Source organism: Haliaeetus albicilla, chromosome 10, assembly GCF_947461875.1.
Source record: "Haliaeetus albicilla chromosome 10, bHalAlb1.1, whole genome shotgun sequence".
In the NCBI taxonomy this organism is placed as follows: Eukaryota; Metazoa; Chordata; class Aves; order Accipitriformes; family Accipitridae; genus Haliaeetus; species Haliaeetus albicilla.
In genome coordinates this window covers 29710933-29737704 of record NC_091492.1, presented here as the reverse complement: position 1 = coordinate 29737704, position 26772 = coordinate 29710933, and the positions used below count along the sequence as shown (strand labels likewise).

The 26772-nt window shown below is 54.3% G+C and overlaps 1 protein-coding gene across 3 annotated transcripts in view; it reads left to right on the top strand.

The window, feature by feature from the left end:
* RPH3A (rabphilin 3A) overlaps positions 1–26772 on the top strand; it is a 47549-nt gene that overhangs the window by 8634 nt on the left and 12143 nt on the right. Inside the window, exons 1-9 of one of the 3 annotated variants that reach the window (XM_069794615.1) lie at positions 2062–2272; positions 11599–11844; positions 12385–12399; positions 13204–13347; positions 21415–21544; positions 21848–21934; positions 22443–22608; positions 23052–23093; positions 25547–25699. In XM_069794615.1, coding sequence (XP_069650716.1) covers positions 11768–11844; positions 12385–12399; positions 13204–13347; positions 21415–21544; positions 21848–21934; positions 22443–22608; positions 23052–23093; positions 25547–25699 — 814 coding nt within the window. In that variant the 5' untranslated portion in view covers positions 2062–2272; positions 11599–11767. Of the gene's footprint in view, positions 1–2061; positions 2273–11598; positions 11845–12384; positions 12400–13203; positions 13348–21414; positions 21545–21847; positions 21935–22442; positions 22609–23051; positions 23094–25546; positions 25700–26772 lie in introns of those variants that run through there. The other 2 variants (XM_069794616.1, XM_069794617.1) reach the window with 2 other exon arrangements.

Below are 26772 nucleotides of genomic sequence, written 5' to 3'. Positions count from 1 at the left end.
TGCCCCGGATGCATCCAGCCTGAGCTTCTCTGACCTTGAGAAGGGAAACGCTGCGCTGCCCTAATAACCTCTGGGATTTTTGCCTCTGCACTTGAACTTGAGCGTGTGGGCAGGAGCTGCCAGTGCATGGTGCTGCGGCCGGGCTCCATCTGAACCTCTGGGCAGGATGGCTCTGGGATTGAACTGAGCATTTTGCTGCGTGCTGAGTTGGATCACAAGGGGAAATATAACAAATCCTTGAGAATTAGAGGGCTGGCAAATGTAAAAATAAACCTGAGAGGAAATAAATAAATAAAACTCCTGTGCTTTGATCTGCTGCAGATGTCAGACTGCCAAAATGTATTTATAATTCAACAAAAATCAAACTGCCTCTTTTATTTTAGAAGATGGGGTAAAAAAGGGGAGTGAGTGCCAGGTATTCAGAACAGAGAATTGCAGGTATTGCTTTTTTCCTTTCTGGAAAGCAAGTTTTAGATCTGATTTTCAAATTTCTGCACATGCTGCTTCTTTTTGTGAATCTCCAAGGAAGGTGTCAAGACATATCAGCTTGAAAGTACTGTGCTCATCTCTCCAACTATTTTGCATAAGCGAGGCATTCTTTCACTAAATAAAAATACATAGTTGAGCCTGGAAGAGAAGAAGATGTCCATCAAGCATCTAGATGAATGCCAATCAACATTCAACCTTGAGTGGTGGAATACTTACCTTGCTGAAGGCAGGAACACACTCCATCCTTCAAGGATTTCTGTCTCTTCAGGGATTTCTTTTTAAATCAGAAAAAAAGAGTAGGATTTTCATGAAAGACTTACTTGCAACTGGTTAAAAATCTTTTATATAAAGAAATCCAGCTACAGGAATGAGAAACTTTCCTTCCCCCCTGACTCAGGCATCACATCCTTGGCTATGGCTGAGTGTTGCTCAAAGCCTGTTGGTCTCCTCCTGCTTGCAGAGGCAGCCCAGAGCCATGTCTCACCCCCTGGGCTTCATCTCGCAGCATCCTTTTTTCAAACTTTTTAATTAACTTTCTCTCCTTGGCTGCTCATGCCAAGGTGTCAGGCCAGCTCTGACTTCCGTCCCTTCCATCCACCTCACTTCACCTGGTGAGAGATGATGCAGGAGCAACCGGTAGGAGAACTTCTGGAAAGTCACGAAAGCCCGAGGGTGCTGTGGTTTCCCACTGGAATATCGAGAGTGGGTAAAACGGGGCTGCTGGACCTGAGGAACTTGGCATGAAAAGCACGTTGGTGAGCTGGGCTCCATCCCAGCCTGGCTCTAGCTCGCTCCCAGCTGTGAGCCGAGTAGCCCACCCTCTGCACGGTCCCTGCTGCCCGGGAAGGGAGGTCCGAGATGTCTGGCCAGGGGGTGGGTTCAGGCTCCTGCCCCTTTCAGTTTATGAAGCCATGGGTTCCTCAGCTCAAGAACAGGGTTCCCCCTGTGCTCTAAATCACCTGCTTTCCCAATTCCCTGCAGTAACTCTCCCTGAGAGATCTGTGCTGAGCTGTGCTAAAGTCACCGTAGAGCTTGGCCGGAGGCAGCATGTTCCCCGCTTGTGCACGGGCCTCAGGTTGGTCTTGAGGCTTAATCTGGGCAAGAGCTAGCAGGTTGTGGGATCCCCTGTGCTGCTGAAACCCGAGTGCAGGGGGCTGAAACCCCAGTGATGGGGAGCCTGGACGGGCAGGCAGCTCCCACAGCTTTTGGCTGATGCTGCAGGCACTGCGCGGGGGAAGCGCCTGCCCCACTTTGGCCCCCCAAGCCGAAGGTGGGGAGATACTGGTGCAGGCAGCTGGGGGGGGGGGGGGGGCTGCGGGCAGGGCTGGGGAGATGTCCAAAGCCCAGTATCACCCAGGTGATGTGTGTGTGTGTGTACAAAACCCTGCTGCGTCCCCCAGGGCTGGGATGGGAGAGGGTTTGGGGAGGAGGAAGCATGGGAGAGGGGAAGGGATGGGACAGGGGAGAGGATGGGCAGAGAGGGAGCGCCGCCGCCTCTAACCGCCCCCCTCCCCGAAGCTCGCTGCGGGACCCGGGGGGGACCCGCCCCGCTTTGCAAAGGGGCTGCGCCCCGGGGCGGGGGCGGCTCCCCGGGGCGGGCAAGGGAGCGGGGCCGGTCCCGGCCGTGTCCCCTCCCCGCGCCGCCCCCGCACCGCTCCGCAGTGCTGCCGGCGGAGCCGCGCTGCGCCGAGCCCAGCCCAGTCCAGCCCAGCTGAGCCCAGCCTAGCCCGGGGGGAGAGGCCGGCGGTGCCGCGGCCCCCGGCCCGGCTGGACCCCGGCCCAGGTAAGGGCGGGCGGGGTATCCCACGGGGCTGGAGCCGGGTGTGGGAGCGGGGAGAGCGGCAGCCGGGGGGTGGGGGGTGGTGGTCGTGGTGATGGTGGGGGTGTCTCGTCGCTCGTCTCCCCCGGGCTGGAGCCCCGGGGTGGGCAGGGGGGGAGCGGGGGCTGCGCTGGGGGTCCCCGCTCCGGGTGGGCAAGGGTCGGGGCGGAGATCCGGGGATGCTCGGCTCAGCCAAAGGTAATTCCCTTGCTCGCCTTCCTGCGGGGAAAAGCCGGCCGGGGAAAGTTGCAGCGTCCCGGAGCTGTGCGGGTGGTGGGTGACCTCTCCACGGCCGCGTGTCTCGTGGGAAGCCGGTGGCAGTGGCCGGAGTTGGCTCCCGGCTCGGGTATGGAGCTGGCATCGCCCCATTGGCGCGTTGTGGTGGGCAGAAGGTTGCTCTGGTCGTTGCTTTTGGACTTTGCCGTGTACAGGCAACTTTGGAGCGTGTTGGGCTTTGGGGGGGGGGGGGTGATAAACCCCTAAAATTGGCTCTTGACCCTTTTCCCAGAGTGTGAACAGGGGGAGCTGCGATAGCAGCGGGAGCTGAGCCCCTTCCCTGGGCATCTGGCAGCGGTGGGATGCAGAGACCGTCCTGGCCCCGGAGCGGAGAGCGTGCTGCGAGGGTGCTTTGGGTTTTCTGCTCCCTGTTAGGGCTCTGAAAGGGCATCGCTGCCCAGCTCAGGGGCTTGAGCAGGTGCCTTCTCCGCTCCTTTCCCAGGACAGGCTAAAGTGTTGCAAATGGCATTTAAAGCTATTCAGAGTCACAGCCTGAAACCTCCTGGAAGCAAACCCAGCCACCTCGGAAAATAGGCTGAGGCTGTTAATGCCGCTGTTCCCAGGGACAGGTTGTTTCAGAGAGGGGACCTGACACCTTGCTGGTGTCTTTCTATTAATTCTGATTTTGGGTATAAACTGGAGCAGCAATTTGTCTTTGAGTGATTAACACTTCTTCATCTCGCTGCTAAAAAGCTTTAAGCAAGGCGGCTGCCCTGAACGTGGCTCTGCTTTGGGCTCAGTCCATGCTACACGGCTCCTGGGATCTAAAAAGTGTGTGTGGATCAGCCTGATACTCCCCCCTTCTTGGGAGGCTGCAATAAAAAAAAGATAATACAGGGCTTCAAAATGTGGACAGTTGGCTCCAGGGATGCAAAGATGATAACAGATGAACCATTTGCTTTAATTACTGGTATCAAAAGCCCAGGCTGCAGCTTAGCCTGAAAATAAATATTGTTAATGTTGTGATACTAGGCTTTATTTGATGATGCATCATTCGTGTGGTAGGGATTTAGTGAGCTGCTCGCTTTTGCTGTAGGGGCTGACTCAGGGGATCTGCATTTAACCCTTCCGTGGGGATCAGCCTGGGGTCCGTGGAGCCGTGGGTCTGAGCCCCGCATGCTGAACTGGGGATTGCCCTAGAATCCTGTGGACACTTTGCTGGGCATCCCCCTGGAGAGTAGTGTTGGGTGGGCGACGCTCGACCGCAAGAGCCCTGCAGCCGAGCGGGCACCAGCCGCCTCTGGCAGAGCTGTGCTGTATCCAGGCGATGCGGTGGGAGCTGTTTGCCATCACCTGCGTGCATGGTTTGTGGGATGGGCTTCCAGTGAAGCCCCCCCTGCATCAGACCCACCAACCCTGGTAGGAGCAACCCACCTGGGTGCAAATACCATCCCCTGCTTGGCCCTGGCTCCAGCCTGCTGATCCGCTTTCTCCTCCTTTGTGGTCTTGCTTTTGCACTGCCCTGACTCCCAAGGAGAGCCGAAAAGCATGCTCAATGTAGAAAAAGCACATTTTTTTGTGTGTGGAGCACTCCTTGCAGTGAAAGTGAAACCAGGGAGCACATTGTGGGACTCTGTTGTGTCTCCGTGACCGCGTGGGTACGTGTGTGCTGGTGTTAAATGCTCCCTGGTATTGGAAAGGGCAAGGGGAGGAAAACTGCTGAGGAAGGGTGAGGGGACTTGCAGCTCCAGAGTCTCTCTTTGTGCTTAAATTTTGAGGGGCTTTCTCTGGAATCTGAAAATGAGATGGCCCTCTTTATCTGCCACAGGTCTTGGGGGCTGTGCTGGCAGTGGTGACCCCTCTGCCTGCTTGCCAGTGCTCTGGTGGCCCTGGCCCCATGCCCTCCTCCTGCCTGCAGACAGGTGACCATGTCATTGCAGTCATTGCCAATTAGCGATAATGAATCACTCCAGGTGGTCCCAGGTGAGCACTCAAGGTCTGGGTAGGGTGGAAGGCTCTGCTCCCCAAGGCAGTGGCCGCAAGGCCAGCCTGATTAATTCCCCCATCCTCATTAAGCTGGAGACTGGGGAGTGGCTGAGGGTAACGACCGTGATGGTTTATAACATTCATGTGCTGGAAGATGCCCTGGCTCTGTCCGTACCTGCACAGGTCTGAGCAGCATCGCTCTCCTCTGGCCCCGGGAGGTGGGTGTGGGCTCTCCCTCTCCTGTTTGGGTCTGATGTGTTGGTGATGGGGGGCAGGTCCAGCTGCATGAAACCAGATGCTTAATGTGGGGGTGTGGGGAGAGAAAGGAGCTGCATATGGTGACTGGGGAAGCTGGGAGCCCAGCATCTCCCAGGGTGGTGCAGATGCCAAGCTAGGCGGCTGCGTGCTCCTCTCTGCTGGTGGCTGGGCTCCCCGTGGCTCTCAGGCTGCGGTGCCAGGGGGACCCCCTCTGCACAGACCTGTCGTGGGGTGCCTGGCTCCGTGTGGCTCCTCTGCCCCAGCCTGTCCGTGGCTGGGCATCCCTGCTGCCCCCTGAGGGGGGCGGATTTGCAGCCCTGAGCATCCTTCACCCAGGGTCGTGGTCTGGGGATGGGGTGTGTGTCACCTCCGGCTATCGCTCCCACGGCACAGCGCAACACCGTGGTCCTTGACCACCACTGGCACATCTTGTGGGGACTGTCACTGCCTTTGGGAAACCAGCCCCGGGCAGTGAGCAGGACCTGCACCTCTGAGCATGCTTTCCATCGCCGGGCCGGCAGCTACTTCCCAGCCTTTTCACATCACTAAACTTCCTTCAGCTGCTGCTGCTCTTGTTTTGTGGGGGTCCCTGCGCTGGCATCCCCGATGAGGCTGGTTCATCCTGGCAGCTCCGGCCATGTGCCCCATCCCAGGCAGTGCCCGAATCGAGGGTGGCGTGCCAGATCGGTGTGCCAGAGCAGTGCAGCGATCTGTTGCTAAGCAGCCTTTGGAGCAGCTCTGCTGCGGCAAGAGGAGTGATGGCAACGCCGCCGCTGCATTTAATAGCACTGGGTAGGTTTGGGGTGTGCTTGGGCATTGCCTGGCTGGAGACCCCCAGCTCCAGCAGCCATGGGTAAGTCGTATAAACCCAGAAGTGATTTTTCTTTTTTCCACCGTTGTCTTTCTGGCAATTAATCAATGGGAGTAAATCCTCGTGACAGCATCATAACAGTGTTTGGTTTGTGAAGGAGCTGCTGGAGGAAATGTCAAGGTGCTGCTTAAATAAAATTGACTGTGCGCTGCTGCTCAGCTGCCTTGGGATGGATCTTTGTCGGAGGGTGACAATGAGCTGGGAATTAAGGGGGAGGGGAAAAAAGGCATCTCTTGACACCTTATGTGAATTTAAAGGCAGCAGAGGCATTGGCCAAACCAAAGGCATTGGCATTCGGGAGGTCTGCTGGCCCTCTTGCTCTGGGCTGGGCTGCAGTGGGCTCCTGCATGCTGCATGGGTAAATGCCCCATGCTGTCAAGCAGCATGCCGGGTCGTGGCAGTCCTGTCCCGATGTGCCACGGGGCTGGGGCTGGGTGGATGGGTGCTGCGGGCAGGTCGCTGCTGGGTGGGCTCATAGGGGCAGCCATGGGATTGGGGCACCAGAGGATAGCCAGGACTTTCATTGCATTTCTTGTATGCCTCTGATCTGTGGATCACTGTCACCCATGGACTGCAGCAATGACCATCGGTTACCTGCGGGGCCACGTTTAGCCTTAATTAACCAACTAGTGCCAAGCTGGCCCGGGATGTTGCAGGGCCTCGCTTCCCTGTAAGGGTCTGGCGTGGGGCCGAAGGACGCAATGACCCTGGGTTTAGGACTCACTGGTTCTGGGTCTTTCCCGAAAGCTGAATTTCCAGGACTCCTGGCCCTCGCTTTGCTTCAGCGTGGGTCAGAGGGCTCTGCACCCCAGGGTCTGATCCCATCTCACACCGGAGCAGCGTTGCCAAGTGGTTGGGTTGCGGGCGTCCCCATGGGAGCACGGGCAGCTCGTGCTGCTGTGGCTGTGGGTTGCTCGGTGCTTTGCCTGGAGTCACAGGGTGACTGTCCTGCTGTCCTGTGCCCCAGTGCCAGACCTGTCCAGGTGTCCGTGGGCAGCTCCAGGCCAAGCAGCTTCAGTTTGCCACTTACACGTGTTTCTGCCAGCTGAGATCTGCCTCTTCTTTCTTTTTTTTAAAGGAAGGTCTCAAACATAGGCTGTTTCCTGAAGCGCCATCCATAAAGCAGCTTGCTCAATTTTGCCTGAACTTTCTAAACCGATTTGTATCCGAGATGAGACAAAGCGCGGATGCTGGCTGCCCGAGGATGATGGGATTCGAGGGAGTTTCGGTCCGTGGGACCCTACGGGGCTGGGCTGCCCTCCTGCCCCTCCATCTGGTCTGCTGATTATTTTACAGCATTGCACAGCTGGTTCAGCAGCTCTTTTGGGGCTATTTACACCTTTTTTTCCCCCCCTGCAGGTAAATCCAGTAGTACCAAATCCTGCCCGACCCTGGGAGGGTAGTGAGCACACCGCTGTCTAGTCAGGCAGCTCTCTGTGGCCCCTATAGCTGTGCACATATGCCATAGGGGATGCCGTGGGGTGTGCATGGCTCCTGCATTGGGCAAACTCTTTTTCCTGGGAAAGGAAGAGCCCAGGTGTTGCGAGATGCTCGGGGCACAGCCGGATTCAGGGTGCACAGTGTCTGTACCAGGTCTCCGGTTGGGATCTGGGATCCCCTGTGGTTCACACAGCTCTTCCGGGTGCCAGGCACTGGCCCCAGTACTGGGGCATGGAGAAGGGCAGGATCTGGCCCTGATGGACTTGTAGGACGGTGGCAAATGTCACTGCTAACTGGGAGAGAGCTCCAGCTAAAAACAGTGTTTGGGGAGACATGTGAGAGCTGAGCAGTGGGGAGGCACGATTCCCGTCCTGGGGCTGCCGGTGCATCCCGGCTTCAGCATTTTCTCTTCTGACCGCTTGGCTTGGGGGGTTCCCAGTGGGTCCTTGTCACCCGAAAATACTCACCCCTTCTACCTGGGCATGGGGCTGGGGACCCCCATCAGGCAATCGCATGTCATACCCTATTTTTCCCTCCCAATGCCCAGCTCCACCATCCAGCTGGGGAGCATAAATCAGCTCCCGTGCCCGGGCTCGCCTCAGAGCTGGCGTGAAAACCCTGTCAGCCTGACGGAGGATGGTGTTTGGATCCGTCTGAGTTCAAAACCTCCTGTTTGGTGATGACACGCAGAAATAATCTCTCACTTGGCATCCGGGCAGCAGTTTGGGTTATTTGTTTGGGGTCTGGCTGCTGGCGGTGAATAACAAGCCACTGCCGATGCTCTGTCTGCAAGTGTGTTTCACTGAGTGAATGGACCGGCTCTAAAACCTGCCCTTTCAAACCAGATTAATCGCATTAGGCTTTGTCAATGCAAAAATTACCTCATCATTGGCACTGGCAGGTGGTGTAGAGCAGCAGACTTATTCAATATTTAAGAAAGCTGCATTGCAGAGCTGAGAAGGCTGGAGAAATAGGTTGCCTGTGTCAGTGTCTTTGCTGGTGGAGATGATCGCTGCAGGCACTGCCAAGTGTGAAATGTTGAGCTCACTGTAAAAACCTGATTATTGCACTGGGAGTCTTTAAAATACCGAATTTTCTGTTTTCTACCCCAGTACGTTATTTCCAGATGGCTAAACCAGTGTGTTTGGGCAGCCCTGTAATGGTCTCTCTTTGCAGATGCCCAGTTGGTGGTGGCAGTGTGGGTATCTCCGCTGGCTTCGGGTCCTGCCCAGGGCACCAGCAGCCCCGTGTCCCTCCTGGTGCCCACGGAGCACCCATGGGGCTCCTGCTGCCTTTCCCTGCCTGCCCAGGGCTGCTGGAGGGTGAGGGGGACCTGCTGGTTGCTGACACTGCATCTGCTGGATTTTGGGTGCTGGCGGTGGGCCCGTGAACGGGCACCTCTTGGCTCAGAGTGACCAGCGTCTGCGCGCGGGATGACAGCGCCAGTGGCTTGAGGAGAGGCAGAGTGATTCACGGAAGGCGTTCAATCCCTTTTTATTAAGGCATGATCAAATTCATGGGCTCCATCATACAGAAGTAATGGAGCGGCGTGATTAGAGTCATGTGACTCTTCCTTAAGGCCAGAAATTAAGACCTCGCTTCTATTCCTGGCTCTGCCTAGGACGTGCCACGTTTGTGCCGGCGGGCACTGCCGCCTTGCTCCTCCCGACCTCTGCCTGTAATCGGGGAATCTTGAGCAGCTGGTGCCACGTGGGGACGAGGGGGCTCCTCGCATCCCCCTTGATGGCAGACCTGGGGGGAGCAGGTCCCAGGACCCTTTGGGGACAGCCAAACCCTGGTAGGTCTTGGCATCATCCTAGGATGGGATATTTCCATTTCATTAACTAAATGCTGCTGCATCCTATTGATCACGACTTGGATTGCCACATCCTTTTGTTTGTGAGCAAGGATTTGGTGGGGGGAAAAAGACACCGTAAGCTGTTATTTTGTTCTTTACTGCGCACTAAAAATGCGGAACCAAGCGTTAGGACAAGCAAGAGTAGTTGCTGGAAGTAATGCAAAGTAGATCTTCAAAATCTATTATTTATAGGCAGAGGGAAAGGCTTGTGTATTCCTCCAGGAGCCGTCCCCTGGCTCTTCTCCATCCTCAACAAAGCGAAACACCCGTGGACTCTCTATTATTAGCAGAAAGTTCTAGTTGGGGGAAGGAGTTCTCCCTCCCTGCCAACTGAAGTGCTGGTTCTTGCTCTACCCTCTTTGCTAGGAAAAAACAGAGATTTTCCCCTATTCTTTGCGGGGCCAGGGCGGCTGCTCCTGCTCCGTGTGACCTTGGGCAAATCCCTTACCCACCCACCTCTCCCCCAAAATGGGTGCCAGAAGCATGGTGCTGTCCTTCCTCCTGTGGCACCCCATTAAATCTGTGTCCAGCCCTGCGAGGACCCCCACCCCGCTCCCGGCTGTGACGGGACCCTACATCCCTGGCAGGAGTTTGCTGCTGCAGTGCAGATTGTGGAGCTGGCAGTGGGGACTTAAATGAACAATTTGCTTATTTAACTGACCTTGTCAATCAGAGCCTTCTGGTTTGGCACAGGAATGGTCGCTGTATGAAACCAGCGGAGCACTGATTACCCCATGTGCTTAATTTCTTTTTTTTTTATTTAATGTTTGTGTGTATTTTTGGAAGTTATCAGTGAAGCAAAGGTGAGCCTCAAATCTCTGCTGACTCTTCAGGGAGTGAGGGAGAAATGCCTGTAATATTGCACAGCAGAAAGTGGAGGATAGGAATTATATTTGTCCCCCTTTCTGGGAAAGTTGCACATTTTTTCGTGGCTCAGAGTTTGTGATTTTTAGTAGGGCAGTTTTGCAAGCTCCTGTTTTCCATCTTCTCCTTGGGGCAACCTCCCCAGTGCCTCTGTCGGAGTTTGGCCGAGAGCTGGAGTTGCTTTGTGCCTGCAAAAGTGCATTTGCTGGGTTTGGGCTGAGCTCTGGTCCTGCTGGGGCCCCCTGGCAGCTCTGGGATGCTGGCTTCCGTGCTGGGACCCTGTGGGATGTGGGCGGTTGAGCGGTCCCTTCCAGCCAGGGAGGAATCTGGGACAGTATCTTCCCAGGGCAGCAGGTTTGGGAGGATGAACAGTCCGTGGGCTGGGAGTAGTCTTGTTGCCCGTGGGCTGGGCTCTGCAGAGGGGTTTGGGGTTTTGTGGGTTTTTTTTTTTTTGGTTTTTTGGTTTTTTGTTTTTTTGTTTTTTGTTCTGCTGCAGACAGGAGGAAGCAAATTCAAATGCAGGTCCTGCGAGCAATGCAGGTGGGAGGCTGCTGCTGTGGGGGGATCCCGGTGGGTACCCCATGGCGGCTCTGCTTCCAGAGAGGAGATAGGCAGGGGGAAAAACCTGCGGATAGGAAATAGTTGAGCTAACAGAAACTTTCCCCATTGGCAGGGGGTCCTAACGAAGTAGGGATTTGTATCCTCGGTGCCTTGTGCTCTCATTAGCGCTGCAGCAAAGCCAAGCCCTTCGTGGATGGATTGCCTTCTCTTTTATTTCCACCTTAGTGACTATAAAGGGAGGCTCAACCTGAGTTTTTCCCTTTGCAAGTGATATCTCGTGGGCGATGCCATCCACAGACCCGTGAGCTGCACCCTTTGCTCTTGGGGGCCATCCCAAGAGTGGTCCAGGTGTGGCAGTGGCTCCCGGTGTAATCACAGCATCCCCCAGCATCCCGCAGGCTGGGCAGGGGGATGGAGCCTGCCCTGCCCTTGGCTGGGGGACACTGCTCTGCCTGCAGTGTTCATCCTGTGTAAAAGCACTGTTTTTCCCCCAGAAGAGACAATGGGATGGATGGGTCTGTCCCTGTGCCGTGGCTGATGCGGGTTGGCATCAGCTCGGGCTTTGCCATCCAGCCCCCATCACCACGCAGTGAGTGGGGGCAGTGGGTGGAGGGGTAAAACACCCCCAGAAAATGGCAATAAACTAGCACTCAGGCTCTGAATTTTACATCAAATTATTTTTTGATAAAAGCTGTCAGTTTTGCTGAAAGGAGAAAGGTTTGAAGAGGTCCCTTTCATGATGAATCTTTTGGAGATGAGTAGACAGAATATTGTGTTCAGGTCCTGCTGCCACATCCTCCTTCAGTGCCTCTCCGGGTTTCATTTGGCAAAAACTTTAGTAAATAAAAATGCAAAAGGAGGAGTTTTATCCAGGGGGAATGTGGTTTGGGGGAGGACAGCGAGACATGCTGAGCATTGGGGAGAAAATTTCCTAGTTTGTAGATTTTTCTCTGAAACGGAAACATCCTCTTCCCTCCCAGCTCTGAAGCCTCATAATTAATGTGAGGTTGGGTATCTCATTAATTACATCCGCGCCGAGCGTGGCTGCATTGCCCTCCTGGGAGGGTGGTGGTTATAGGCTCCTGCGTCTCGTGCATGATATCGAGGCAGTGACTGAAGTGACATTCCTGTTCCTCTCCCTGCTCTCACTCCTCTTAATGCCAAAAATAAAGCCCTGCCTGGCATGATTTTGTGGGTTTTGTTTTTTTGGTGTTTTTTTTTTTTTCCCCCCTACAGCCTGGCTGAAAGCACCAGGTTACCTTTGTTGACATCGCTGCTACCTGAGAACACGGGCAGACGAGCAAAGTGATTGACTTCCCCGGCGTGCCGTGTCGGCGCTCATCGGCAGAGCACTGGTGTACCCAAACTCGCTCCGCTTGTCCTCACGTCCTCTCGGCAGCCAGCAATGACTGACGCGGTGGTGGGCGGCAGCTCTGACCGGTGGATGTGCCCCGGCGACAGGACCATGTCTCTCCGGGCCAGGTAAGAGAAGGGGTCTGGGGTCCCTGGGGGGTGGGAGGTGATGCGGGTGCAGCCGCCCCAGTTCTTTCTCTGGGGGGACATTGGGAATTGGGTTTGCGCCGGTTGGCTGGGAACGTTTTGCCACGTTGCCTCCTAAACCCCCTGAGAAAGGTGGTGGGGACAGACCCATGGGTGTGCACTCACCCCAGTGCCCATGAGAAGCCCCATCCGTCTGTCCTGACGCCCTCCAATGCTACTGCTGTGTAGGGTGATGCTGCATCCCACCGCATGGCAGATCTCCATCCCAGCTGGATGGTTGGTGGCAGTACCCATGGATGGGTGCTGGTTTTGGGTGCCCGGACGATGTAGGGGCTGGGCAAAGCTTGTGTTCGGAGCTGCTCCGCATTGCTTTGGAGGAGCAGCGGGGGTCCGTGGAGAGGGACATGCTGTCAGGGACCGTCACCCCCAAGGCAGGGAGAGCGCTGGCTGTGTCTGGGCTGAGCTGTCCTCATCCCTTCTCTCACCTAATCCTTGTTCCCTCTCTTTCTCTGTCCCTCCTAGCAGCGAGAAGGAGCAGTAAGTATCTCACTTGCTTTTTTTGGCCTATTGCTCTTTACCTGCTACTCTGATGGTCTTGAGAGAACAGGAAAAACCTTAGTCTGGATGCAAAAAAAAGCAAATAATTTTGGGAAGCACTGCAGAGGGTTTTAATGAATTTAAGGTTTAAGACTGTGCGGGTCTGCTCAGCCCAGGGGGAAAAGACCCAAGATGAGCAGGAAGATGAGGGGAGGAGGGGCATTTGCATCCTTCGTTAGTGTTACCCCTCTGCTGCCTGCTAATTTGCAAGGCTGAGTGGCAGACGTTACTGTGTCACCAGGTTAGAGTTGCCTGATGCCCAGGCTATGCTTGCTGTGCGAAAGGATCTTTGGAAATGAGGTTAGGAGAGGAGAAACTCCCATGTTTGATAAAATGTACCCAAAAAAACAGCCACTCGTGCAGCCATCACCCCGGTACCACAGCTTGCTGGCAAACCTGGTGTTACATGGTGGAGAGCAGGGTACAAAATTAACTGTGTTGGTTGATGCTTAACGTGGAAATAATATTTTTGAAAAGGAAATCAGTTTTCTCCCTATGAAACAAGTATTTCCTTATGACCCCCGCCCCAAATGGAACGAAGAGCTTCCACCTGGAGGGTGGGGGCTATTTGCAGGCTTCCTGCTAGAAGAGAGCTTGGAGGATGGGAAGGTATCGTACTCCTCCTTCCTGTGCTTGGAAATTGGTGCCTGGCTGTTGCCTCCACACACGTGTGGTTGCACGCACGCATGTGCATGCACATACATGATCTGTGGACGAAGCCCTAGCCCACCCCTCTCCTCACAGGCTCCCCACCGGCTGGGCAGCACGGGGCGGCCAGCCCGACCGGCAGCGCAAGAGCGAGGAGCTGACGGACGAGGAGAAGGAGATCATCAACAGAGTCATCGCCCGGGCCGAGAAGATGGAGGAGATGGAGCAGGAGCGCATCGGGTAAGGCGGTGGTGGCGGCGGCATGGGCACCACCGCACCAGCGGGACGGGAGGGACCCCGAGCCTTGCCAGTGCCCGTGGTGGGAAAGCGCTCGCTTGGCTGCTTTCCTGGCCAGCAGCTACTGCACTGCAGTGTTTCTCCTGAAAGGGAGCCTGCGGGGGATCTTTTTGAGCTGGCGTTGGTCCTTGGCCAGGAGGAACCTGTAAGCAGGGGAGGGAGCTGCTCGGTGTGCTGTTGTCGCTCAGCGTGCTGCTGTGTTCTGGATCAAGAATTTATAGTCTCATCAATTTTGTTTTATTTCTTTTTTTCCGTCCAGAAGGGATTATTAATAACATCTCATTTTGGGGGAGTGAAGCTGCTGCTGCTGCTTGCCCAGTCCTGAGCACCCCTGAGCACGGGCAAAGCCACGGCTCACCAAAAGGTGTTTTGTCTTGTTTCGGGAACACGGATGGATCCATCATCCCCTCCAGCTGTGTGTCCCGGCGGTTAATCCCTCCTGCTACCCAGAAATGAGATGTCTGTGAAGCTGAATAGGTCTGAGTGATGCCCAGCCATGGGGCTGGCCATGTGTTGGGACCAGCTCCTGGGGGGACTGGGGTGGCTGGCGCTGCCCTGACTGAATCTGTGGTGGGGTCCCCACAATCCCTGGTGGGTGCTGGGAGCATCCCTGGTGCCAATGCGCCCGGTGTGGAGCAGAGGGCCAGAAGTGCCTGTGTTGGCTTTTACTGCATCTCTACCCTGCCTGGGCAAAGGTGCCAGGCGAAATAATTCTTATAATTAGGTATCAACTTGCTCGCCTGGGGATGGTTTTCCGGAGGGGATCTCCAAAATCCTGTTTGTCAGGCATCATGCCTTTTTTCATTACAGAGGAGCATTTTATTCTTGCTGAGCTTAAGCATCGACTGTCCTTTTTTTTTTTTTTTCCTTGCAGGGAACATACTCAGGCCCAGGCAGGAACTGTGCTCTCCACTGCCTCGGAGAGTGTCAAAGCCCCACTCGTAGCTCGGGGACAGCTTTGCTCAGCAAACAGGCGCATGGCTCTGCGGGGCAGCTGCTTGGTGAAATGCGGAGAGGACCTGTCTGTGCCCGCAGAGCCTCATGCTGCAACCGGAGCTTTAATCCATCACCCCAGCTGCTTAATAATGCTTAAATATTGAGTGTGCATTTGCGATGCAGTCATGGGAGCTCCAGCTGCAGCACGCAGCCTTCCTCGGTGGCTGCAGCCCGTAGCCTCCGAAGTGGTGGATTTATTTATTTGTTTTTAGAAATACTTTGTTAGGAGCGGGTCTGTGAACAGTTTAGGCAGGTATTGCCTCTCCCTGGCTGGCATTGCCTGGCGTTACAACGTGCAACACTTTCCTCTCCCTGCTTTCTGGCAGAAACCAGGTGAAAGTAGCTATGAATGGTGGGGGATTCATTCCCCAAAATTGCTTGCAAACAGCATTTCCCCAGCTTTGCCCATTTGCAGCCCAGTAAGAATTACCCCCAAACATGATGCTCTTTGGTTTATGCTTAATTCAACTTTAGCAGTGGGGGAGGTGTTTTGGTTTTTTTTTGTTTTTTTTTTTTTATCATGCATTCATGCAGCTGTTTGCAACCCTGCAGAAACTCTCCCTTTTACCTTCGTTAGTCGAGCCAGAGGAGGTTTTCTCATCCTCATTCATGAAAAAGCTGGGCGGAGGACTTTGTGCCGTACTCGGAGTAGAGCAGGAGAAGGCTGGCGGATGTGCAGTCACAGCTGATTTGCCTCCTGCGTGTAGGCGTAGCAGGAGCCTTGCCAGCTCCTTTGTGTTTGTTGGCTTGCACAACAAGAGCTGTAGGATGTGCAGCTACAGAAATATGGGACAGTGTCTATATCAGTCTCGTACACAATCACCCGTTCAGGAGCTGCTCGGACGTTATCCAGAATAGCTCCTTATATTACAAAATAATCCGGGTTTGCCAGGCTGGCCTCTGGCAGGGATGCAGCGGTTGTGACTGTGTCCCTCGGTCAGACAAGCTGCTCTAGGGAGATGCCGCTGGAAAGCCTGATTTTCTGTGGTTTTCTGGGATTTTCTATTCCTGGAAGGGGCAAAAAAAAGGAAGATCCATTAGAAACCTGGCTTTGGTTAAATAAGGAATAGCTTGCATGAATGAATGTGCCTTCCAAAGGGGAAACACGTAGTAAATACTTGGAGCTGTCTTCATGAGCAGATGTGTTTGAGGGTGTGCGTTTGAACTTTATATATAATACCTGAGCAATCATGACGTCTACAGCTGGGTGCTGGCTGCAAACGAACATCCTTGTGCCTTGAAGTCCCTCCTGATTTAGTGCCATCCATCTCCTGCTCTCTTGCGTCCCCTCTCCTGTATCTGCCAACCCATGAGCACCTTACCTTGGCCAGCCAGGGCAGGGTGGGAACAAATCAATGCTGCTTGTTGAGAAGATGTTTGTGGAATTGGACTTCATGTCAAACCCAGCTCAAATTAATCTAGTGAAAGAGTTATTTTTAGCACCAGGGGTGGATGGAGGCCCACAAGATACGTGATCTGGATGCTGATGAGGATTGTAGGACAGGGACACTTTGGTGTGTGGCTTTTTTTGGCTGGGTCATTGTCTCATAGCACAAAGAAGGACAATAGGAGCTGAAATCATCTTAAACAGCGATACAGTGAGAGCGCGTCAAGTGTGAGTTGATGAAGGACTTTACAACTGCCTGGGGATTAGGATAATCCTTTGGGCCAGTTTAGGGGCACAGGGGCTGAAAGCCAGAGGGGCAGAGGGATCAGAGGGCAAAGTGGACTTGTGGCAGGAACGGATCTGTTCTCATCCCTTCTCCCTCCCTGCTTGGCCTGGGCTCATGCTTGGGGGGTCCCTGCAGCGGCTCTGTGCCACAGTGGTGGTGGTGGTGATGCTCCAGCTGCAGTCCATGAGGAGCCTGTTCCTCCTAGCTGATGTGGGAGCACCTGCAGGCACTAATTGGCTCTGTTATGCACCTATAATTGGGTGCCATCAATAACCCACCGAGTCTGCTCCGCTGCTTAATGAGGTCCATCATGCTCTCAGCATCGAAGAAAATATCTTAAACTGTACAAAGTTAGAAACTGCTGTTTCTGGAGAGCACCTCACGGCATGGAGCCAGTTCTCCCAGGGGTGATGTGACACATTGCTCCTGGATCTGGCCGTGCCCCTGCCTGGGAGCAGCTATTCCCTTCCCTCTAAAAGTGCGATGGTTTGACTCTCGCTGTGGGTCACAGCCTCTCACCTTCCCTCTGAGAGGACCAGCTATCAAGCAGAATTGCATTTTAATTTGGCTGCTTATTGCTGGGATAACACATGCATAACGCTGGAGCAGATGGCTGAAGTCACAGGGGATTAAGTCATTAACCACGGTGGCCAGCAGCAGAGATGCTCTCTGGGGACCACAGTCTCGTATTTTCTTCCTCGTGTTCAGACAAGACAAAAATAAAAATAGGGGCCAGGAAGGGCAGGGTAGTTGCTGGAGGCACACAGAAATGTCTCCTGAGATGCCAGCTTCTAGAAGAGATGAGGTTAATTTGTGGCCAGAAGACAGCTCATATGCTTCTTGAATTTTTGTTTGGGTTATTTCTGAGACTGGGATGAGCCTGCAAAATAACAACCCTTCTGTAACACATCACAGGAGGCAGCAAGCACCTGGAGTGATGCACTAGCATGAAATGGGACCCTCTGAAATGCATGAATTCCTCTGGCCTCCTTGGGCATCTTCCCTCCAATAGTGAGGGTGCTCAGCACAGGATGGGCTTTGAAAGTTGACCTGTAAAAGCTCAAATGATGATTTACCTTTAGTTACCTGTGCGCTTGTAAGGGAAGAAAATTGCTTCTAATTTTTTATCCTGATTTTAATTATGTTTTCTTTAATTTGTAGCTTGGCTTCTTTTCTTGTCTCTCTTATACCATTAAAATTAGCCTTAATTTAATATTCAGCCCTTTAAGGCACATGATTTCCCCACGGAGGAAAGTCAGTGCTTAATTCTGGAGGCACTTTGTGACCTCCTTTGTGTTTTACTTGAATTTCTTTTTGCCACATAAGTGGTGACTAAGTCCGGCCCTGCACAGGGCTGGGGAGCACCCAGTTCATGGTGCCCTGGATCAGGTCCTTCCTCGCAGGTCTGGTCCTTCTCCCACCCCTATGCAGCAATTTGTTGTCTGCTGCATTAAGTGTCCTCCCTGACATGATTTAAAACCCATTAGACACGTCTTTAGCCATTCATTTCTGCAGAGTGGCAATGAATATTTAAACGCAACAAACTCTTGCGTGCCTGCCCCGCTGTTAAGCCTTGTTTCCCGAGATCATCAGCACTTAATGCCAGAGACTCTCTGTCCCTCTCCAGATCGCTTTGGTCCTAGCGCAAGAGATGAAACCCGCAGTGCTACGGCATTTTATCCTATCTAGGATTCAGCCTAGCCTGAGATGGTCCCTCAGCCCAGTGAGCAGCCTTTGCTGCATCCCTGTGGGACCCTCCATCCGCCTGAAAATGGTGGGAGATGTTTGAAGGTCTTGCTGAGAATGCAAGCCCTTCACCTGCCTGCGCCGGGGCTCCTGGGTCTCTCCTGGGCAGGGGAGGTCTCCCACCAGCCCTTGCTGCCCCGGACCTGCTCACCTTTCTCTTCCAAACCGGATTTATGGGGCCAGGCGACTATTTTATTATCAGGGGACTGTTCTATTGCTGTTGTCATCTCAGGTGCATGTTAAGCATTTCAGGTATAGCGTATTGCCCGGTTCTTATATCTTGCTCCCATCAGTGACTAATATGTATTTCTTTAGCAGATGACGGATGCTCTCCCTCTCTGCAGGGCTGTCTCCCGGTGAGGTGAGGCTCCTGGGTGCCGGCCTTAGCCAGCTCCCCCATTTTAACAATTTGAAGCATATTTTCTGCTCTTTGAAGTTAGTCTTACAGAGGCCAGAGGGATGGGCACTTTGAAGTGCGTATAATGGTAAGGAAGATGTTGCTGTAGTCCTAGAGACATGCAAGGGAAAGTGATGAACTGGATGGCTGTTTTACATGCAATAAAAATGAGAAACAAATGATATCTAGGGGAGAGGGAGAGAAAAGATTTTGGGAAGGCAGAAAGCTTGTTCCTAGCTGCTGCCGGGGCAAGAGCAGAGCATCCCTCTAGTTATCAGTGGGAGAACAGCATGTGCATGGGGCTCTGGCATGCGTGTAGGGTGGTGCTGGATGGAGTCAAAGAGAAACCTGGACTTTTTCTTCCCAGTTATCACCTTAACCAGGAGCTTCCCTGGTCTCGGTGCAATAGCCCCTTTCCCAGGTCCTGCCCTCTTTCTGCCAGGTTCATGCTAGGACTTAAAATTTAAATTTTTATACAGTCCTCTTATGGCCATGTTTGAACTGGGGGAAAAAAAGCCTAATTTCTCTGGCTTGAATGGATGTTTTAATTAGGCAAATGTGCTTCATTTGAAAGCAGTGCCACAGGTGTGTGTACTGGCTGCTGAAGCTCTTCCACTGGTTAAAAAAACCCCAATGTCTTAAAGAGCTGCTTCTGGTAAATGAGAGACTGGGAAAGATTTTACAGCTAAATAATGAATCTCTTGAAATGCAAAGGCTTGCGTTTTTTTTTTTTTTCTTTGATTGTGCCATTTGTTCTAGTTTCTATAATAAGTTTGTTTGGGCTTGCAGATTTCCAACTGGAAGCTGCTTCTCTTGGAGCAGGGCTCCTGCAGCACAGCGGGGGGGAGTGGTGGGGGGGTGTGGAATTGCAGAAGATACGGGGCTTGTACATGTGCTTTGCTGCTAGGAAGAGAAAGGTTTTGCCCCAGAAATGTTTCCCCTGTCGAGGTGGGAGCAATGTGCTGTGACAGAAGCTGGATGTTGTCGGTTATTTGCTTTTTGGGGGCTCTTCATGGGGACCCTGCGTTACATGGGGTGGGTTGTGGGCTGGGAACAACTGTGGTGTGATTCATTTCATTTAAATGTTTGGGGAACAGCCAGCTTCTAGATTTTAATTAGAAATACTGCTTGTCGCTGGCCGGGTGTTTATGGGATGATGTAGCTCTCTTGAAATCACTGGGACCTCCGTGTTTGCAGCAGGGTGTATCAGCCGCGGAGCTTGGGAGGGCACCAAGGGCGGATGGTGGCTCTAGGAGCTGACTTGTTCTGGAGGAAGAAATCACCTACGGATCATCTGTAAAGCAGATGCTGAAGGACAGGGATAGAGAGCCGCATCTCTTGGGAAGAAAGCTGGAGCAGGGAGTTAGGCTAGCAGATAGCTTTCACGTTAAGAGCAAAGTGGAAAGGCATTAAAGCACCTCGCTGCGGTCTGAGGATGTTATTTTTTTAACAAAAGGATGAGAAGCAGAATTGCTCTATTTAGAGAGCCTGTGGTCATGTCGCTGCCGAAACTTGAGGCGATGAAGACTGAAGGAACTTGCAAGCTCGCCCATCTGCTGTCTGGTGACACCGTAACTCTGAAAATAGTGATTTCTCCTGACTGCTGGCTCCGTCTGGCTCCACTGGCTGCCCAGACGAGCTTTCCTGTCTCCTCGCTGGGAGTGGGCTGCAGGTTCATTAATAACTGTCAGGAGGCACCTCCACATCAGCAGCCCTGAGTGCACTCGAGTCCAGGGAGATCAGCCCCTGCGTGGGGAGGAGTGGGAAATTCTCCTGTGGGTTTTAGCATAGCCGATGTCTTCCATCTAAATGAGATGTCGTAATAACCTGGCTTTGGTCGGATAATGTGCGCTGAGTCACAGAGCCGCATCCCTGCTTTAGGCTTGACTCAGTGGCTGATGCTTCAAGATGCTCCCGTTGACTGCAGCGAGATTCCAGCGGGGCATTTTATGAACTGTAATAGGTTGCGCATTCCATGATGCTTTATTTTTTCCCTTCTTGCTGCTATTCCTTTACCAAGCGCCCATGTACAATAATGCTATTCCTTTTCTACGTGCAGTCCACGGGATGCTGGCTGTCCTGCGAGCGGCTGGAGACCAACCGCAGAAGCACCCAATGTAGAGGGGAGCTCATATATTGTTTATGAGCGATTCAGAGGTGTTGGCAGCCGAGCTGCCATAAATCTGAAGCTGTCATCAGACATGTGGGAAAATGTCTTTTAAACCTTGGGTGTTTTACATGGCATGCCGTGTTAGTGGCTTTGTCAGATTTGGGTCAGGCTGCCATGGGAGAGGATGGCAGCCCTGCAGGCAAGGGGGCCTGCTGCTTTCTCCGGTGGGCGTGGGTCTCCTCGTCCCATTCTTCGTTCCTTCTCCTTCCTTGTTGAATGGCATAAATAATGCATCCTTTTCCCCTTCTAGTGCTATTTTTAGGGCCAGGATTCTGGGTTAACTGAGCATACAACTCGCCGCCAGCTCTTGGGTGCTCGGCAGGCAGCTCATTCCTGCTCCTGCGTTGCAAACTGCTTTTGCCAGTGCTGGTTTGTTGTTTTTTTTTTCTTTTTTTTTTCTTTTTTTTTTTTTCAGAAGTTGCTTAACTGGGTTTTTTTTACCTTTGCAGTAAACAGATGTGTTTTTATAGTCTGTTCTCCAGTGGGCTTTTTACATTTTACTCAAAGGGCTAAGAATTTCCATAAAGTAAATCACACACAATTTTTTCCTTAGAAAATGAGAAAGCTAATTCATTCATTCAGTCCTCCTGCCAGAGCCCTTCCAAGATCTCCTCTCGCAGCTCTTCTGTGGGCAGTCACTGGGACTGGGTGGAGAGGTTTCCGTTTGGGGGAAGAAGCTGCTTCACTGATGCCAAACCGCTTTGTGCAAAGGTGCTGATTTGGATGGATTTTATGCACGTGTGTGTATGTGGGAGCTGGGGCCGGTATCTGCTTTCTGGCAGTGTCAATGGAAGTTAATAGTCACGCAATATAAAGCTGTAGGGGAATATAATACTCCGACATGTCCCCTGGGATGTGTCTTTTCTCCCGGTTGCATTCCTGTAGCTGGAAGAGGAGAGGCTCTGCTGGAACCAGCACCAGGAAAATGAGCAGCTGGACCAAAGGCAGCAGCCGCCCCTTGGGAGCGGGACTCCCACATCCCGGCCACGTGGTGCCTTTCCCGACAGTCCCTGTCCCCTTTCTGCCAGGCGACTCATGACCCGGCTGGAGGACATGCGCCGGAGCGTGCTGGGGGACGGGGTGAACCGCTGCATCCTCTGCGGGGAGCAGCTGGGGCCGCGGGGATCCGCCTGCGTTGTCTGCGAGGACTGCAAGAAGGTGAGGCATCTCCCTGCACCCGGCTGCAGCCCCCCAGAACCAAACAGCACCCACCACCCTCCCCTGGTGCAAAAATGGGCACCTCGGTCTTTCAGTGCGTGTTTCGATTGCCCAGCATCTCTCCGCATGTGGCACAAGGGGACATCCCCGGGGGTTTCTGCAGTCACTGGTGTTCGGGCTGGGAGAGCTTTTGTTAACCATCTCTCGTAAACCTCACGCTCCCGAGGGGTGGTGCTGGTGCGGTGGGACCTTTGGGTGGCCGCGGCGTCCCCGCTGCCACTCGGTGCTTTGCTTTCTCTGCAGAACGTCTGCACCAAGTGCGGGGTGGAGACCACCAACAGCCGGCCCCATGCCATCTGGCTCTGCAAGATCTGCAGTGAGCAGCGGGAGGTGAGCGTGGCAGCCCGGGTGCTTCCCCTGCTCCGGGTGTTTTCACCAGAGTGGGGACACGGTCTCTGCCCTTGGTTTCATCCTGTGCTCTGTTCCCACCCCAAACTTCTGAGATGGCACCAGCTCCAGACTGGGGGATGCTCCCAGGGACCTTCAGCCTGTCCCCCAGCACCACTAAACCTTGCCAAGCTACTTGAGCCTGGTTCTTATAGGATGATCTTGTTTTCTGTATAAAATGCCATTATTTTTTTTTTTCTTGAAAACAAAGTCTTGGGGCTGAAGAGGCTATTGTGGCCAGAGATCGGCTCCTTGCCACCTACAGTGTGCAAAAGCTGAAGACTTAATTAACAGGAGGGGATGCGGGATTGCTGCAGGGTACTGGGGTGCACGTCCTCGGTGTTGCCTGCTGGAGGCAAGACCCTGGTGATGCAGGGGGTTGAAGACTGCCAGGTCCGCACCCAGTATCCCCCTGAGACGTGGGTGCCACCTCGCTGCCTGCACCCCCCAGGTGTGGAAGCGCTCCGGTGCCTGGTTCTTCAAGGGTTTGCCCAAGCAAGTGCTGCCCCAGCCGATGCCTGTCAGCAAGAACAAGGGACCCCAAGCCCCGAGTGAGCCCAGCCCGTTGGAGCCACCCACCCAGGACCCAAAACTCCTCTCCCGTGCACCCACCCGAGGTAGGTGACAGCGGGTGCTGACTCCCTCATTGCAAGGGGCAGGGGTCCTGCCAGCAAGGTGTTGGGTGTCCTCCCCATCGTTTGCAAGGGTGAGCCCTAGCAAAAAGCATCCAGAGCAGTTGCATAGCTGCTGCCTGTTTTCAAAAGGATGCAGAAATTGCCCTGCTGCCCTCCCTGCCTGCTGAGGCTTTCTCCAGGCTGTCCAAGTTGGGATGGCTGGGTTTGCAGGGACATCCTCAAGCCAAGCAGCCCTCGGTGGGGATCTGGGGTGCCCGGCTGGGGGTTTGGGCATCACCTGGGTATGAATATGGCAATGCAGAAGCCTAGAAAAAATAAGAATAAAAGAGGAAAAGTGGGAAAGAGCGGCAGAACATCCCAGGTTGGTGTTGGCGGGGTGGGCAGGCTGCAGCTTCACCGCTTCTTGCTCTGTTTGTGCTCTCAAGGCCAGGCAGACGCCAGGCCCCCGGCCGAGCAGGACTCCGATGGTAAGCACCGGCGTTTGCACCCTCCCCTGTGCCATGCCGCCTGTGCTGCACCCCCTCTTTCCCTCCCTCCTTGCCCTGTGGTGTTTTCCCGCAGGGTTTCCCGTGGGAGGCTGCAGCGGCAGCAGCAGGACCTCTCCTTGCTGCTGCCACCCACCGCACAGGGACTGAGTTATTCTGGGGCTTTCCCCACCTACTGCACACGCCTGGGCTGAAACACTGCATCTGAAAGCGCTGAGCAGAATTGCCTCTGTAGGTGTCATTTCCTGCTGCTGATTGGCAGGTGTTTTTCTGGTTATTTAATGACAGTCCTTAGAAAACCTCCTGTGGAAACTTTAGGAGCCTTGGGGGGGGCTTGTGCATGTCTGCGAGGGATGGAGCAGCCGAGCTGCTCTGCTCTGGCCACACCAGGTTTCCTCCACCGAAGCTCTTGGAGCTGGTGCCTTGCGCTCAGGCTTGTGCTGTGCATGGGTACCCAAGCAAGGTGAGGATGCAGCAGCCTTTTTCTTAGGGTTATACCTTGCTCCCTCCAGCGCTCGCAGCCCCCCAAGGCTCTGCCCGCATCATTGTGTTTAATAGCGATGCCAGCTGAGGGGGTTGCGTTAAGCGGCTGCAATCAGTGCCTCCTGCTTACAGGCATGAAGCCATGTTCCTCACCAGGGCTCACCAATTTCTAACCTCATACGTGCCCTGTGCTGCTGTGGACCCGCATCCCCCAGATGCTGCTGCTGGCACTGGCAGGAGCTGGGGTCGGGGGTCCTGCTGCTCCCTGGCTGGCCATGCTGCTGGGAGACAATTTTGAATAATAGCCCCCCATTTTCAGAGTTTGGCATCGGAGTGCCGAGGTGATGAGATTACCTGACCCTTCCTCCAGCACCGGCTGCTCCTGGATGGGCGATGATTATGCTGGAAACAGTCCAGTGGCTGCAAACCCTCCTCTTCCTCTCCCCTTCCTCAGCTGTGTGGAGGAGGAGCGGGGGAGGCTGAGGACACAACCCCCCACCGGAGTGGTCCCCTCCATCCCACCCTTCCTTTAGCCCACGGTCTGTTTTGGCAGCCATAACCCAGCTGGCAGATGGCCTTCGATGTGCAGGAGGTTTTAACGGCCAGTTCCCAGGGCCGTGTTGTGTTTCCCAGTTGTGGCTGCCTGTGGCTTCGCTCCGTGTTGGGTGGGCTGCGGGCAGGCAGCATCTCAGTGGGCAGGGTGGGTGGCACAGCCTTGTGCCGAGACATGCTCCCTCCACCCTGCAGCATCGCTTGCAATGGGGACGCGTCCTGCGTGTCTGGGTGGTGGTCTCGGGGTGAGCTCCAGGTAGGGGGTACCGACGGAGGGGTACCCGGGCTCAGCCGCAGCCCACGCTATCCCTCCCAGTACCGGCGGGAGGCTCCAGTTGAGCCTTGGCAAGGCTGTGCCCAGCCTGGTTGTGCCGAGTGATGCTCTTCATCTTCCCACGCAGCAGCAGTTGGGGAAACCACTTAATTAAGGCTATTTAATTGCGATGGTAACTAGTGCCGTTAAGCTTCCCGGCCCAACAACAGGCTGCTTTTATTAAGCTGCTGGCTTGCCTGCTAGTCGGGGAGGGTTTGTCAGGCTCTGTAGCTCCCTCCTGATGATCAGCATGCTCATGACATGCCCATGATTTTCCTAAAGCTCCCTGGGAAAATTATTTATTGCATTGCTATTTCTGCACCGTGGGGCTCCTGGTTGTGGATGCTCATTTCCCCTCCTCTTCAGTATCACGGCAGTTTTACCCCCACCCCCCCCCCTCCTGCAATCTGTTGCGTTTTGCTTTCTCCTTGTGCCTGGCGACCCTGACAGCCCAGCCAAGGATAAACATCCCATTTATGTCACAGCAAAGATTTATACCTGGCATCTGCAGCACAAGCCAGGTGAGCGCCGAGAACTTTTCCATCACATCCGTGGGTTGCAATTTATCACCACAAAGAGGTCTCGGCACCCTGGCACGTGCGGGTGGGATTTATCCATTGGGACGGCTGCTGCTGGGTGGATGGAAGAGAGAGGCAAAGGCAGCTGTCACCTTTGTCTTGCTAATAAATGGAAGGTGATCAGCAAAAAGAAAATATGATCCCCCTGTCCTGGGGACCGTGGACCTGTAACACCATTAGGGGTTTGACGGGTGCTGAGGACCAGCTGATGGATGCCTCTGGTCTTGTTTTCCCATGGGGCTCTCGTCCCGTGGTGTCCCCATGCTTTGCTGTGTCCTTGTGCGCCAGTTTGATGGTGCAGAGCCCTCCTGCCACCCCGCAGGTTCCGGATGGCTGGCAGTCCCCAATGCTCTGGGGGTGATTCTGCAGTGACCATACCCATCCTCCTCCTCCTCCTGCTTGTGCCCAGTCTGGGCATCACCCAAGCTGCTCCTCTCAGGGCTGGCTTTGGGGATGGATGGGTGGTCGGGGTGTGAGTCTCACTGCTGCCTTTATCCCTCTCCCCGCAGGCAGCGATGCGACGGCGGCTGCCCGGGGGAACTACATGGCGCCCGGCCGCAAGCCAGCCGAGGGCAGGCTGGGCCCGGGTGGCAGTGAGTACGCCGGCGGGGACGCCCACAGCCGCGACCATGCTGCTGAGAGTGGGGTCAGCAGGAGCCCTGGTGAGAGCTGCGCTTCCACGTGCTCATGCACGCTTCTCCATGCTCACGCACGCTTCTGCGTGCATGGAAGGAGAGGGTTGGGGGGCACAAAGCCGGCAGCCGTACGAGGGTTATATCTGCTTGGCGTGCAGTGCTAAATGATGCTGAGGGATTTCATGCCGCAGAGCACCAGTGCCTGCTTCCCGTGCCGCTCGTCTGCTGTTTTATACTGCTTTGTGGGGTTTGCTGATAGGGAGGTCCAGGGTGTTAGTGGGATCGGGGGGAGGTGTGGAGGGGGATCCCTGTCCCTTCCCCTGCGTGCAGGGAGGAGAGGCAGGATCCTGCTGTGCTTTTCCCTGCAAAGGGGCATCTTGTGGCCCATGGAAGGACGTGAATTTGAAAAGCCCCATGCATGATGCAAGAGCTGTAAGTGAAGAAAGGAGTGGGCTTGGTGCTTACCAGGCTAATTTTAAGCAGAGATGCAATTCAGCTGAGTTGGGACCCTAAGCAGAAGCATTTTTCATGCTGCTGTGCCCCCTGCCAGTGCCAGGGCAGGCACATGCCCTGCAAGGTGCTGCTGAAAGGAGTAGGCATGGGCCAGCCCTGCCTATGGGAGCCTGTGTTTCGCTGGCGGGGGATATTGTTTCTTGCTTCACGAAAATTTGATGTGCTCCAAGCTATTGTAAATGGCTGTGATACAAACGGGTGGCTGACAGTGTTCAGTGGGGCCTGGATATTCCCTAGGTGCCTCCAGAAAGGGAAAGGTACTTGCAGACACCACTTTTCATCTAGGAGCTGAGCTTGCGAATTTAACTGGTGAAGCTTAAAAATGGCTGGAAAATGTCCAAATCCTTTGTAATTCCTTGGGAAAGAAAGGAATATTTAATGGCAGGATAGTTGGGTAGTAACTAGAGAGAGGGCTGCCTGTGCTTCTGTTGTAGGGAGCCGGTGTTTTAATTCATTTTTGGGTGGATAACCCTTGTGAGGGTGTACCTGTGCCCCATCACTGCCTCTGGATGTGCATGCACCCCAGGGGGGACGCTGTGCAGTGGTGGTCCTGGGGCATTGCTGCCAGTCAGGCATGCAGGGGGATG